Source organism: Falco peregrinus, chromosome 4 (assembly GCF_023634155.1).
Source record: "Falco peregrinus isolate bFalPer1 chromosome 4, bFalPer1.pri, whole genome shotgun sequence".
Taxonomy (NCBI): Eukaryota; Metazoa; Chordata; class Aves; order Falconiformes; family Falconidae; genus Falco; species Falco peregrinus.
In genome coordinates, this window is record NC_073724.1 from 101,117,894 (window position 1) to 101,134,151 (window position 16,258).

General features: G+C 38.7%; 1 protein-coding gene across 7 annotated transcripts in view; it reads right to left on the reverse strand.

Moving 5' to 3' along the window:
• Nucleotides 1–16,258, reverse strand: part of SGCG (sarcoglycan gamma) — a 138,797-nt gene that overhangs the window by 26,169 nt on the left and 96,370 nt on the right. For all 7 annotated transcript variants that reach the window (XM_055802358.1, XM_055802357.1, XM_055802363.1 and 4 more), the window contains 2 exons: nucleotides 8,659–8,778; nucleotides 111–183 (listed from right to left, as the gene is read on the reverse strand). In XM_055802358.1, coding sequence (XP_055658333.1) covers nucleotides 111–183; nucleotides 8,659–8,778 — 193 coding nt within the window. The remainder of the gene's footprint in view (nucleotides 1–110; nucleotides 184–8,658; nucleotides 8,779–16,258) is intronic.

Genomic DNA, 16,258 nt, shown 5'->3' on the forward strand with positions numbered 1-16,258 from the left:
ATTAGTAGTTCTGTAAATGCTGTTGAAAATCCTGTGTTCAGAAAAATGTGAATATTTATCGCAAATAATGTTTACTTATTAGATTTATGTTTTTATGTATAAATTCTTACCTAAGCTGTTTAAAAGCTTCTGCTTTCACAAGTGGTGTTTCTACAGAGTGCTCAAAAAGTGCTCCTTCAGGGCCTGAAAAAAAAAAAAGAAAAATGCTATATTGTAAAAACTCAAATGTAAAAAAATTGCAACAGTGATTCATATGGCCACTTTGATACCAAAAATTGAAATAAGAAAACATACTAACAATAAGACAATTAAAATACAGCTACCATCCTATCACAATATTGACAGGTAATGTAGAAGTACATGTATAAATTCTTAAAGTGAAATCTAAAAAGCCTGAAGACAAAGAAATTTTAAAATACATGGGACAACAAAATAAGTAAATAAGATTTTTACTATGTAACTTCCGTTAGAGTTAATAGAGATAATTAAAATCCCACAAAACCTTTGCAAATATTACAGACCTAAATAATCACGTTTATTTTAGACTATTCTATACATAGCACAAATTCTGGCATGTCACTTCATTAAAGATGCCCCCCTATTTTTAGGCAGACTTGCTGAATACAAAATGGTATTTATGCACATAAACCAGTAATGACTAAGGGATCAGATAGTTTATCTCTTGAAATAAAGGTAGTTTCATCCCAACAAGGAAGAAATAGTGGGCACCCAATTTCACCAGAAGCCTCCCTGTTGAACCTGAAAGCTCTCCAGGTAACTCCATTTCTGCTCTCCTGAGGACCGCAGCCATCACAGTGTCACCAGCTCAGTGGCCATCTCCCACCCAAGCTTCACTAGGATCAGGCAACTAGCTGCATTAGTACAAAAGCCCATCAGCAACAGAGATGGCTCAAAAAAGCAGCTAAACACCAGCTGCAGCAAGGGTGGAGTCTCTCACCTTCTGCTCATTGGCTTTGTGAAGGCACTCACCTACAGCTGGAGAGGCCTGAGGCTGAGTGGCTGCCTTAGAGGATTCACATATCTAAGCACTTTCCAGGTGGATATGTAGCAAGGTACTGTGTTTTAATTGTTAGGCTATTACTCAAGGTGGCTATTCTGGCTGCTCTTTGAATTAAAAGAGAATGCAGTAACCCCCTGGAAAGAATTCAGGGCTGGAGAAAGCCTTAAGTCAGGGCTTTGGACTCCATCTAAAGAAACAAACTCTTAAGACACCTCTTGAGTGGCAGGCTGGTGAATCTGCATGCATGCATGCATGTGCATTCTTATTTAAATATTAATATTATCATAGGTAACATATTAAGTGCAAATATACATGTAAACAAAAGAAAACTGGGGTTTTTTTATGTTGTCTGGAAGACCTGATGAGATTGGGATGAAAAAGTGAAAGTACATGTAGAATCAGGCAGAGGGAAGGAAAGCCCAGGGGAAATGGATTATTAGAAAGCATGGTGCAGATGGTATAGATGTGGTATTAGATCTTATCAGGTGTCACATAAAGGGAAAAAATAATAAAAATTAGTGGGGGCAACATGGTAAAAGAGACAAAAGTAAAATCAAGAGATACCGTTAAAAATGAATACGTTGCTGAGCCAACTGATAGGAAGATAGCCCTGAGGAGGAGGACTTGGGGATGTTGGTGGAGAGAAGCTCAACATGAGCCAGCAATGTGCACCCACAGCCCAGAAAGCCAACCATGTCCTGGGCTGCACCAAAAGCAGCGTGGCCAGCAGGTTGAGGGAGGGGATTCTCACCCTCTGTTCTCATGGGACCTGGAGTACTGCATTCAGCTCTGGAGCCCCTCGCACAGGAAGGACATGGACCTGTTGGAGTGGCTCCAGAGCAGGGCCATGAAGATGCTCAGAGGGCTGGAGCACCTCTCCTGTGAAGACAGGCTGAGAGAGTTGGGGTGGTTCAGCCTGGAGAAGAGAAGGCTCCAGGGACACCTTAGAGCAGCCTTCCAGCACCTAAAGGAGCCTACAGGGAAGCTGGAGAGGGACTTTTTACAGTGTAGTGATAGGACAAGGGCAAATAGGTTTAAACCAAAAGAGGGCAGATTTAGATTAGATATCGGGAAGAAATTCTTTCCTGTGAGGGCGGTGAGGCCCTGGCACAGGTTGCCCAGAGCAGCTGTGGCTGCCCCATCCCTGGCAGTGCTCAAGGCCAGGCTGGATGGGGCTGTGAGCAGCCTGGTCTGGTGGGAGGTGTCCCTGCCCATGGCAGGGGGGTGGGACTAGGTGATCTGGAAGGTCCCTTCCAACCCAGACCATTCTGATTCTGTCACTTCATATGGGCTGGGGGAAAGTACTCAGGATGTCCTAAGCAAATATGAAATATGCTGCTTTTTGAGAAGAGCTCTAACTGAAATCATGATTCCTTAGAATGAAATCTCCTTAGCTTGGATTGAAGTGCACAGAATGTAAGAATTACCATACTAAATCCCTACATCCAGGAAGCAGGGATTTCTAAGCTTCTGTTTAAATTTTATTTAGCTGTTGATATCCTCTTCATCAATTTAGATAGGTAAGCATTTCTGGAATTGGCTAACTGGCACAAATGTAACACTGGAAAATATAAAATTCATTAATTCAGACAGGACTTTAACCCTTATTCATTAGCATTAAGATTATTTTGCAAGATAAAACCTAATGTCTGGCCTGACATAGTTAATTATTCTCCTGTTCTTGTATTTGTGCCGGTGGGTGTTACTAGGTGGCAACCTTACACATTGGAGATGATGATAAACCCCCAAACCTTAACGAATTAAATACGTTTGTCAGAAAATGCTGATTTGGTAGAACTAAGATATTTTACAGGGATAAGCTGAAATGTCAAAATGCCTGACTTGTTTTACTTGCCAGCTAAAGGTGGCAATGAATTCACGTTTCACTCTGAGCAGAGACTTCTGACATTGCGGTCCTCTGAGAATATGTCACGGTTCCTCACTGTACTTCATTCCACTACGTCCTACCTGATAATTCTTAGCTAAGCAAACATTTCACTGTTTTCTTTGCTCATATTTTCATCTTGGATTACAGTGAATAAGTTGTAATTTCAGTGAAATATATAGTGTCACAACACGATTTGTGCTAACAAAAGACTTATCTTGTCAGTAACTCTGAATGATCTCCAAACATATGATTTATCAGGGGAGATAGCCTGATCTTAATGTTTTCCAGTTGTAGCTCTGGGAAGTCTTTAGGTATGTCTGTGTTAGGAGGTAACATGACCTGAAAAGGGTGGATTTATACAGGTAATATACCTGGTGCTGAAGATCTGCTGCTCATACTATAGAGTTTTAGGGGATTTTACTTCGGACCAACTCTAGTCTCATCCTGTGGACTTCAGGCATATTTGCAGTTCTGATGAAATAAATGCATTCTTGCAGCCCATTTCACAGTTCAGGCTCTTCCAAAAGGAATCCACTGTATTCACTCCCTGACTCCTCAATGGTATAAAACAGTGGGATGTGAGAACTGTCAGAACCAACAGATCTGCAGCACAAGTGCAGTCCTGACTGAACAAAATGCTGTTGGGGAAGCACATTTTAGTTTGATGATTGTGGAAGGCATTTTTCCCCCCCCTTATTTTGTCTTTCCTTTTTCTTACTCATGCATGCATCTCCTATACCAACATATGATCTATGGTGTGCTCTTCCACTTGAGTATGGTTTGTAATCCATTTCTTTTTCTGTTAGACAGTTTTTAAATTTTTTCAGCAATTTTCAGTATTAGTTTAGCTGTACCGTGTCATAGGATGAGGTATAATGAAGATACAAGTGAATTCCCATTCTTAGATAAGCTGCATAGTTTCTTAAAATGCCAGCTGTATGAAACTGTATAGTTTGAAATTTCATGCCTTGCTACACTGCCACATATCCTTACACAGAATGACCGTGGTGGTAGAATTTGACTGTGTGCCAATTTCTTGATATCTAAATAACAGTATCACACAGTGAGGATCTTGGCGCAGTTTCTGGATGCAAGATCCATCTCCACCTTTTTTAAGGGCTATAGGAATAGCTGAGCATTTGATAACACTGCTGTTCTGGAGAGAAAGACTTATCCATTGTCACCTGGCTAAAGAAGGTCTCACCTGCTTCTTCCCGATCAGGTGGCCTGCAGTATACAACCACCACAATGTTGCCCATGTTGAGCCACCTTCTAATCCTGACCTTATGCTTATGCTCTCCGCTGGCTCCTCATCTGTCCCAGGGCTGAGCACCATGCACTACCACTGCTCTCACACATAAAGGGCAATTTCCCCCTCACCTTTCCAGCCCGTCCTTCTTGAAGAGCCTCTATTCCAGTGAACTATTTTGAGTGGCACATTTGTAAAGCACCTTACCTGTTTGCATGTTATAGTGTGTCATTACTGCAGATACAAGTCCTCAGGTTGAAAGCACTGAAACGGTCAGTGCATACTGGAGCAGCTCCAGGGAACCTAATGCTGTAACACTGCTTTACTGCCATTAAAAATCTAGTCTTATGTTTGCATTGTTATAAATTCTCCTGCTATGTTTGTGTGTAAGACCCACATTTTTTATTTAGTCCACTTGCTATAAACCATATAGTTTCAATTATTAGAAAGATCAGGGAAGGAAATAATCACTTCCATTAATATTTCGCAAAAGTAACATTAGTGGATACTCACAATATCATGAAATGGCATATCTAGCCATCACAGCAATAATCAGAGTAATAAAAGGTAAGTGGAGCCTAGTAGTTTAACTACATGAACACAGTCTATTACCTGCTACTGCTAACAGAATAACAAATACTGACTTCAAAAGGGAAAGACATGTCTCAAACTCAGCTGGGTGAGTTCTGTCTCCACAATAGACACCACCAGCATGGGCAGACTCTGAAAAGCTCTACTCTGTGCTCTGCCCAATTTTTATATAATGCCTCTGTCACTTTTAGAAATTCATACAATCACTACAGCACCTTTTACACAGAAGTTCACATTTGGTGATAAAAAATGAATAATGTTTGTTCGCATTTGAGATGTAGCTTGATAAGATTATAAAAGACATTATATGAACTATTTGTCTGTCTATGAAGGGGATGTGAGCTGATAAATCAGTTGCCTCTTCTAGTCCAATTTTTACATTTTTATCAAAGTCTGGACTTGTTGCATTAAAGATGACCAGATAGGCACTGAGAGATGTCAGAAACAGAAGACTGGCAAAACTGATTGGAGGATGGAATATCTATACAAAGGGAGATTTGTGAGGCCTGAGTGCAATTATGGTTGCTGAAGCCTTGTTTGAAATAAAGCAGATCCTTGTTTTAGGGATCGGCTCCTGTCTCTTGGTCCTCGATGGCCATGATGGTCTAAGCACCACTGTGGCTCACAAACAAGGCAGAGAGAACAGAGAGACTAAACTCCCCAGAGAAGCCCAATTGTATTGCTAGCTCTCAGCATGTGAAAACCAACAGCACTGGAGTCAGCACTACAACCCAGCAATTACAGCATTTAAATTAAAAAATATCTTTCTGAATGGCTTTATAAAACAGCATTGTCACTGCAGCATTCCCTCCTTGCTGGAGGAGACTGAAGCCCATGCTTCGCAGTGGTCATCTCTGGGGATCACACTCTGTCCTCTTCTTTTTGAAGGTAAACTGTGAAAGAGGATGAAATGAGAGAGCCAGAGGCAGAGCTTTGCTTTGCTGGTAGACATCAAAAGTGCTTGCTCCCAGCTGTCCCCTTAGACTAGGCACCTAACATTTTGTATGGCATTGCAAGACTGCTGTCCTGGGAGGTGGGACTGCAGGATGGAAGTCTCCTGGGTCAAGAAGGGAATTCAGCCCAGGTCTCCCACCCCCTAAAACATACACCCTGCTCTGAAAGCAGGTTTCCCCAAGTAACAAGTGATAGGATGAGATGAAACAGCCTCAAGTTGTGCCAGGGGAGGTTTAGATTGGATACAAGGAAAAATTTCTTCACTGAAAATGCAGGAGGATTCTGTTTCCAGCCAGTGCTGTGACTTTACTCCTTCTGCCATGACGATATCGTCAGTTATAAAGTGACTGGCTCTCTGCCAGCCAATACACTATTACAAGGTGGGTTTCACTGTCACCAGTGCCACCTGAATGTATAAAACCTTACCAGGACAAAATGCTGATGTTTGAAACCTCTGTAGTGGCATAACAGATGTCTGCAAAAGACATGTTACTGAAACAATATTAAAGAGGATGTAATTGGAGGACATGCTCCTTCAGGTAGCATTATTGTCATGAAGGGTTAAGCTAAGCTTCAGTTTCATACGCTTAAATCTAAATATCTATGATGTAGGTGTCACAGATGAGCTAGGGGCCCAATTTAGTTGCCTAATCATATGTACCTACTGTCATCTAAAATACCGTTGTACATCTTGTGGGGCCTCCGGCTGCCGTGATCAAAGGAAGCATCTCCTGTAGTACATAGAGTGATATCATGAGGTGTCTCACATACCCTGAGGTGTTTCAAACACTTCTGGATGCTTATGTTTTAGCATTTGAACTCAGCCACTATATTCAAGACAGATGAGCAAGTGACTGTGCTCATCCTAAAGCAGACAACGGCATTTGGTTGGCGGAAGAGCTCTCCACGTGCCAGCTCCAGGTGTCTCCTTCATGCTTGAGGCTGCACTGACTATGCTGACTGGAGGTTCAATTCAATTGTCTGAACATGGGCACCTAGACCTGTCCATGACCCCGTGGAGTATCTGAGACATTTCACTGATCATGGCTTTCCCCAGGCATTTGCTCTTTTTCGGAAAACAGGAAGATACTTCTGCTATTTTTTTCTACCACATGGGCGAGAAAATGTCTGACTGAAATCGTATGAGGTTAAACGTTTCAAATTGTTGGAAAATGACAGTTCCTGAGGCGCTGGGTTGGATTAGCTTATTCTTACACTTTTTCATTTTTCCTGAAATACCATAAATCACAGACGTTTGCTCTCTGCTGTATTATATTTTAGTTCTAAACTGTTAGGTTTTCTTACAAATCTTTACTGAGCTTTTCATAATTCACATAAATGAGGAGTAAAACCAAATAGTTCACTATATTGTACATAAAAAACTGCAAAATTTTATTCGTGTATATTAAGCCTGAGGTATTCTGTTTCTTATGGCATGAACTTTTCAAAATTTATTTCACATTGATCTTGTTCTCTATCTACAATGTTTAAAAAATTATCTCAGTATGCAAAGTATTACTAATTTATCCTTCATGCTAACAGTATCATATAAATCACAATTTTAATAAATTAATTTGAAGCAAAGTAGGCATGAATCTCCTCTCACTTATATTAATTTTACACTGAAATAACCTCATTGACTTTAATGGATTTGCTTTTGAACTGTACTAAATTGTGAAAAAGAAACAGGCAATGTGTCTTTCTACAATGTCTGCTAAAGTAAACTATTATCCTTGTAGTGTAAAGATTAATATTGGACGAGTCAGAATACATGCTTTAGCATAACAATGTCTACTCGTGTATGAATGATTTTTACTTACTTTGAGCAGAGATAGACCTTTTCCAAATCAGTTAACAATTATGCAGTTTTTCATATCTTTGTTAAACATGCTTTTCTATTAAAGTTTAGCATCCCTTGGGCAAACAATAATTATTTGATATGGTTTCCTGGTTAAACAAAGTTGTAATTTCAATTAGGTTAAAAACTAAAAAACTTAAGATAACACCCTCAGGCGTAAACAAAATTTATTAACACATTTATTATAACTTAACTTTGGCTTTGAAACACTAATTGTATAGTAACTACCACATTTGTAGTTTTGCACAGTGAAATTATATGAATATATCTATTCAAATTAAGACTTCGAGATTTCAGAGGACCAATAATTAGTTAAAGTTAAACATGAGAGTTGCAATCAGGTTAAAAATATTAAAAATGTAACTGAAAACAAGCTGCAGGATAATTTCAGTATTTCCTTTGATGGACTCTTCTGCTTAAAGAGGAATCACACCTTAATGTATCTGTTTTAATGCAACCTCACACCTGGAAAATGAAGGTTGAATTTATCAGGTGATATGAAACGAAATAGCTTTTCATGCAATAACTTCGACATCTTACTTTGTAAGTGAGTACTTTGGTGATTTGCAGAAACAGTCTAAGACAAACTTGTCTTTTGACAGATGACATTTTAAACATACTACAAATACCATCCTGTGACATATGTGCTACACACAGGAATACAGTGGCTTCCACTTTGAAAGATAAAACCATATCAAAATATCAGAGAATCTGAAACATTTTCACGAATAAAACTCAAAAGAACTCAAACTGGGATATATAGAATTTTTTCAGCCTCAGTTAACAGTGTGTACTGGAAACACTAAATAATACAGAAAAAAATGTGCTAGTACATTCCAGTCACTACTGGCTTTAAAATAAAAATACACATATATGGACATAGGTACATATTTATATATATATAAATAATTATTATTTTGCTGTTAAAAGTTCTTACTGATTATTTATTGAAAAAGGTCAGAATATCTACAGTTTTCTATTTCCTAATGATGTAAAACGAGAACATGTGTTCACATACAATGACATATTTAAAAATGCCATTTTAATTGTACTTTTCTTGTGGCTATTATTTGGACATTTCTTAAACTATTACAAACCTGTGACTCGAAGTTTATCTGTGCCAATTACAACCTCATTTTCATCCACTGTAAAAAGTGGCTTGCCATCCTTTGAGTTGATCTGAAATTGCTGACCGTGGAATTCTACCATTTTAGGACCTGCAAAGCACAGTAGAAGAACGGAATAATTACATCAGCTTCCTTCAGTTTTCTAAAACAATTGCTAATAATTTGAATTATGGTCTTAATAATTTAGTGACTCATTTAAGTACATTAGGCATCACAAAGCACACAGATATTCTAAGGATAGTGGCCCTATAAGTACTGAAATTGGATATGTCTATTTACATGATCTAATTTGTTGTTCAAAACTGTGCCTGGAGAGTCATGCTTTCAAGTTGGGTTTCCAGGGAATTTACTAAAGCCCTCACGAATCGACTGAGACAAACATTCATGTTCTTGGTGTTGAAACTGCTAAGATTCTTTGATCTGTCTGAATCTATCTTTTTTTTTTTTTTAAACATAGAAACTAATTATCAAAGTCTCTGCAGCATCCTCCCTTTTGATTAGGGAGTCTCAAATGCTTTAAAATTACAAACATACCATACAAGAGCAGAACTCTCAGTTCCCTGTAACAAATGATAGTTTAGCTCCACATATCTAACAAATGTTACTGATTATGTTCTTGGAATTTGTTTTCAAAAAGCTACGAGAATATTTGCAATCGGATCTGGTACTCCAAAAATTAAAATGATTGTGTGCAACACCGTCTTTATATGCTACCAGATCCTAAATTCAGTAAAACATCCTGTTTTACAGTATTGGCTTGGTAAGCAGGCATAAATCAAGCCCTTAATATTCCCCTTTCCAACAACCAGGTCAATTAAAAATTCACATCATGTAAGTTTGAATGTCTATTTGACAGGGTCATCATCTAAATCTATGTTCAGATTTAAAATTACAGAGAATAGTCAAAGCAGTTAATACTCCTTTTCAGCAATTTTTAATAAAGGTTATGCACTGACTGTGCATGGGACCCAGAGGCACTTGAGCTGCTTCCTTCCCAGTAAGAACCTGTCTTACCATGCCTGCATCCCATAAATGTTAAACACATTCCAGGCAGTAATTCTCAACAGAAATAGGATTAAATTTTTCTTTCCCATTAGATCTTATATTAAAATGGCATTAGGTGATGGATGATTGATACTGCCAAGAAATACATTCAGGTCTTTCCTAAAATCTGCATGCTAGCTAATGTGAGAGATGCATGCCATAACGTTCTATACAAATTCCTTATTGCTTCACTCAGCAGATGCAAAGTATTGCTTTAATTGCCCACCAAGTGCGGAAAGGGTTATAGAAGCCATAATGTCCTAAACTAGGACAACAATTCTAAGGCACAAAACCCAATATTGATTCTACTTGAAAAAGGTCAGGGCTGACCTCTGCAGTACATTATACTCTTTTGGACATGTGTACCCAGGTACAGCCTTACTGATCTCAAGCTGGCTCTTCTCTAAAGCTCCTTTGAAATTAGAAGAGCGTAGATTTAGATTTGATACTAGGAAAAATTTCTTTCCTGTGAGGGTGGTGAGGCCCTGGCACAGGTTGCCCAGAGCAGCTGTGGCTGCCCCATCCCTGGCAGTGCTCAAGGCCAGGCTGGATGGGGCTGTGAGCAGCCTGGTCTGGTGGGAGGTGTCCCTGCCCATGGCAGGGGGGTGGGACTAGGTGATCTTGAAGGTCCCTTCCAACCCAGACCATACTATGATTCTAAAATAGTGAGATGGCGGAAAACCAGAGAAAAATCTTAGACAGAGGAACAAGAGGCAGAACAGGATCTGTAGAAAAGTGCTCAGCCTGACTGAGCAGTAATTTTTAACAAGCTAATGAACACATCTATACCAAGAAATTAGAGAAGGCCAAAGCAGAGGAGACACAAGCACTGCCAATTTCTACTGATCCGGTTAGCATGTTCTCTGGCACTGTCTTGACCTGTGACCTCCCAGACAATGCCCCTGACCAGGGTCTGTTCCTCACAGACAGTGGGGATAAAGCTCTCCAGTTGTGGAGGGAAGTGGGTTTAGCTGAGAGTTGTGCCACGCCATCTGCCCCTGGGACAGGCTGTGGGTACAGGCCTGGTTTGGTTGCTGATGTAGACATAGCCTATCCCTACTTGCTGCATACTTTCCTATTTTAGATGTTTCTGGTCACCCTGTGAGTAACTCATTGAGGTGTTCAGCAATTTTTATTGCTTAAGAAAAGTTTGGTGCCTATTGCTCTTAACTCTTTTTTTTTTTTTTTTTTTTTTTTTTTTCCTGAGGAAGCATCAGGAGAATTTAAACATTGAATTTAAGCATGTAGAGGGCAGTTAGGCAGGATCTAAGATGGGTGTATTGTGAACTATATCCATTATATTTTAAAGCTAGACTTAAATAAGAAAAAAACTCTGCCAGCACTGAGAGCATTCAGTGTACATTATATACTTTCCGAAGGAGTCTCAACTGGTGGCTCTTAGAATCTAGAACTCATGGCCTTGCCCACGCTGAGTTTGCATCCAGATTTCTCTCCTGTTTGATCCTGGTCCTTACACATTCGAATAAATCTTCAAGAAGAATCTTCAGGTCCATAGTTTTCTCAAGACAAATGCCCCAGTAAAGTGGGACAAGGGCTGTCCTATAGACAATCCTCATTATCCAAGAATGGTATGGATAACTGATGTATTTTAAATCTTCAGAGAGAATGCTAGGGTAAACCAAACTTAAGTATATGTTTTATTCATGCTAGAGATGAGACATATCAGTATATGCAGAACAAACTTCAAAAAGCAATAATAGGCTTTTAAGAAATGGGAATAAATTTATATTACCAGAAGTAGCCATTAATTTCTCTTAGTTGTATTTCACAATACGTGTGCACTAGCTATACAGCAATAACACTAATTGTATTGTGATCAAAGTGAGGTTAATTGTCAACTCATAAACAGCTGCCAAATTAAATATCTGAAACTTTAATCTCTTAATTCCTAAATGCATTTTGTTTACAGCCCTAGTATATTAACTACATGTAAGTCAACTGATACTATGCAATCATACTTGTTGATAAAATCCTACAAATAAAACTTTAACATGACTGAACGCAGGTTATAGCATTTGATTGCTGCCAGGGGTGTCAGAGGAATTCTCAGGTCTATAGGCTATCCTTGCTAATCAGGCTGACCAATAATTGCACATTGTTTCTTTACATTTCCTCCTTTAACACCTGCAGTTCTGATTTAGAGTTGGTACATGACCATCGCATCACAAACCTCTTGACACCAAGGATGCCACTTTAAATGATGACAAATTGTTCCAAACCTGATTGATTTATTGCCTGCAAAACAGCACACTGCTAAACAGTCTTCCTTTTTGTTTCTCCCCCTCAATCTTGACTCCCCTAGGGGTTTTCCAGGGAAGGAAAGTCTTTTGTTCAGTCAAACATTTAAATGAGTTCCCTGCTACTGCTACCTGACCTTTGAATTCCAGGCCAATATAGGACAAGATGGCAAAGAATCTTCCATCAAAAATAGGGCCTGCCATAAAATACATATCCACAAATGTTTAATGTCAATGAAATTGGTAACACGTAGGCAGGCTCTTCAAATCCAGTTAGTTCTGCCAAGTACTAAATACTTTTAGTTTGTCTTTAGACCTTTCAGAAGAAAAGGCTTTCCAACACAAAGTGACTTACTCAATTTCAGATCTTTTCTTTTCTTACTCTCTTCTGCTAGCCGTTGTTTCTGATAACCTATGGCTGTCACCTACTCTGTATGTTCACTCTTCTCCTACCACGTAGAATCAGTGAAATGTTGAATATAAGTAAAAATCCTGAGTGCTTTGGGGTATTGCTATGCAATTTCATTATTTAGTTATTTTTACTCAATTAAAGCACCTAACTTAAAATAAGATCTCATTAAAAGTGTATTGATAATGTAATACTCCTACAGATTCAGTTCTAGTTCCACGAGTAGTAGAATACCAATAAATGTAAAGCCATTACTTTCAGAAGCATAAAAATAGCCAGATTTTCATATGGAATAGTATGGAAGTACTTGCTGATCTTTTATTAGAACGAATGCATTATTACAGAGAACATGAAGCACGCTGCATATATACATTTTATGTCCATATCACACATCTCTCATCACCTTGAAAAAACATCTCTAATACATTAATAGAAAACTTGCTGCTCCTGTTTCCTCTTTTCCTCTCAGCTCTCCTTTTATGCAATGGATGCAAAGATTATGTCCTCTCAGATCAAGGTAAAGATGCCTTACTCTCATCACTTCTTACACTTTTCTGTTCTCTATGGTTGAACCCAAGTCTAGATATCTTTAAAAAATTGGTTCTGAATGATGGTTGCAAACACTGATCATGCAGACACTGGCAACCCAAACTAGTGTTAGGTATTTAGGTGGCAGTACTTCCTGCTCTCAGAGCAATTTACTAAATTAACTAGATTAATCTAAATTTACTAGATTAACTAAACATCTTTATTCATCTAGGTAATATCCTTATAAAATACTTAAATATAAATAAATAAACTGCTTAAATATTTCACTGTAAAATGGATTATTGCATGTAGAAACCATGGCAGGAATAGGAGATCATGCTTCTCAGGCAGTGAACTGACAAAAAGGCTATGGTGTCAACTTTTCTCTCAGGCCCAATGAATCCATAATCTGTTGCACGACAAATAACTTCAACAGGAAAGGGTGAAACAGTCCTCAGACATGTAAGGTGAAAAGGAAAGTACTAAAGGAGATGAGGCATGACAATTTGAAACCCTGTATGCAGAGAAGACAGCTGATCTGAGTCTCTCATCCCTGAGCGAATACTTTAACTACTCTATCTTCTGTATAATGGATCATTCTTTTTCCTCCAATTATATATTTATTTTTGTTAAAGCAAGCCATTGGTGTATTTGCATAAGGTCAACTCCAACGCTGTTTCAGGAGTATTCTAAGCATGCCTATTGGATCTGGGCAGAGGACAGTGTGAGAGGACCGATTAAACAGACAAGGCCTGGCTTGCTGTCTAGTGCTGTTATATGTACTTTGGTGTTCTTTGCCTGGCCTTCAGCTTATTTTAGATGCCACAGAGTATCTAAGACTTCTACATCAGACTAGAGAGTCTGACATGGGGTCTGTAAGCAACCTGAGCCCTTCCAGAGTCTCAGCTGAAGACTGGGCAAGATAGAATCACAGAAGAATGCAAGTCAGGGGCCACCTCTGGAGTTCACCTAGTCCTACCTCCTACTCATGGCAGGGTCAGCTTGGTTGGAAGTTAGATGAAGGTGCTCAGGGTCTTGAGGTGGAATTTTAATACCTCTGAGGAAAGAGATTCAACAGCCTCCCTGGGCAACTTGTTCCCATGGTTAACCATTCTAACAGTGGTATTACCCACCGCCCCCCTGTCCCTGCCTTCTATCCAGCTGCATTTTGCCTCACTGCAAACTACAATCATTGCCTCTTGCCCTTTGTCTGTGCACCTCTGATAAGTCTGGCTTCATCTTGTCTCTAGCCCTCCAAGTAGCAGGCAGAAGTTAGGAGCCCCCTTTAACCTTCTGCAGGTTAAAAAACCACAAATTCTTCACCCTCTTATGCTTCACATGCTTTCACTTTCTGACCTTCCTAATGGCTCCCCGTTTGAGTCTCCTCATTTTGCTCATAGCTCTGTCACACCAAAGAGGACTTAAAACAGTATTGCAGATGCAGTCCCCCAGGAGTGGAAAGGTGCAGCTATTAGACCTCTCATTGCCACAAGGTACACTGCAGATATATGTTCAAGTAGTCCACCAGGATGGAGGGTGTGTGTGTCTTCTTCTGCAGACCTGCTGCGAAAAAAGGTAGGGATCTAGCTCCTTTTGGGCCACTGAACTGCCTTTGGGAGTCTTGTTAGCTTTAAGAAGTACTGATACACTTGAAATGACTAGGATTTTAGATGTACTTAATTATCCAAATTCTATAATAGATTATAGTCACAGTAAATTTTAGCTATTTTAAGCTAACCTTCACAAATTCATCTAGCCTTAACCAATGGCCAGTAATTCAATCTTCCTATTACTTTAAAGGAACGAAGTACAGGAACTGTTCTTACCTTTAGCTACCTTCAAATTATCATCCAATGACTTACGTTAATGATTACTATACCATACAAGCCAAAATATATTTGGGGTTGCAAATTTACTGAAGACCGTGAAAGTCAAGAAGGTAGTAAAATATTTAATAATTCCCCTTTCTTCACTTACTTTGAATTCCTTTCTCCCATTGAAATACAGAGAGAATGGGGCTACTCAGATGAGTAATTGCTCTCTGATACGAGACAGGTATCCACTATCTAGTTCTTTCTCCAGATAAAAAATGATTTCCCAAACATTAGCCTTTCAGAGCTAAGCTCTGTAGACTTACATGCATATTGCTTTTCTCTGCTGGACACAGAAGAGAAGTGACAGCACAGGATTCAAATATGCTTGGCCAGGTTAAATTTCCCCTTAACTGTGATGCTGGAATATTTAAGCAAGCTGGCAATACACACAAACTACCTGATTAACTTTTAGAGGATGTTTAAAAGTCTGGCTAAAGTCAGCATTGCTGACCCTGAACATCATCACATATATCTTCACAAAGATTATCATATTTGGGGACAGGGTGTGCAAGTTTTGCTATGCTAAGTACCTTACTACACATGGTACATAGACATCAATGACATTTTTTTTGCTGAAGAGGACACTTTTCATTTGAGTCTAAATATTAAACTGTAGCTGTAATGACTGAATTACATTTTTCATAAATAAGTTTTCAAGGTGATATGCATAGCTAGCTTTAAATGTATATTGACTACTACTAACTTTTTTCTGCTGTTTGCTTCTTTTCAACATTGTATCCATTCAAGTACACAATGGTCTCACAAAAGACTAACAGCATATGCATTTACTATAAACAGAAACACATCTGCCATGGATTAAAACAGGAAATCAGAAAAGTGGGTTGGTTAAGAACCCGTAGGATGTTTTAGCAGCCACCTGTGATTCTCTAAATATTGCCTGATGTAAGACAACTAAATTTTACTTTTAAATAAAACTAGCACATATGTCGTGATAAGATCATATTCATTGGTACCGAAAAATTTTTAAACTTCTGGAAGTAAAAATCCTTACTTTAATCCCCTTGGAACAAATACTCTAAGTTCTTGATCATAGGAAGACTTAATCACCTCAAAAATACTTCAATGAAGTTTCTGATTTATCTTTTTGTTAATTACTCCTATGTTGTATCTTTCCTTCTTATAACCCAGCTGGACAGCAATTAAAATTGTGCAAATAATCATCTTCCTGCAGTAGAAGGATCTTCAAGAAATATGTTCTGGCTTTTATCTTAAAGATAAGAAAGAATTTATTTGGACAAAAATGGAGTTTTTAATGAAAGCCTTCTGGGAAAAATAAAGAAGGAAAAGCTAAATCATTTTACAATGTCATTAATTAAGTCAAGTTTATGCAACTGGCTTCAGGGTTTTCCCCGCAAGAATACCATCAAACTCTTCTTACATACATCACGCTTCATTAACACTGTTTTCTTCCTATTATGTCTCTGATGAAAAAATAC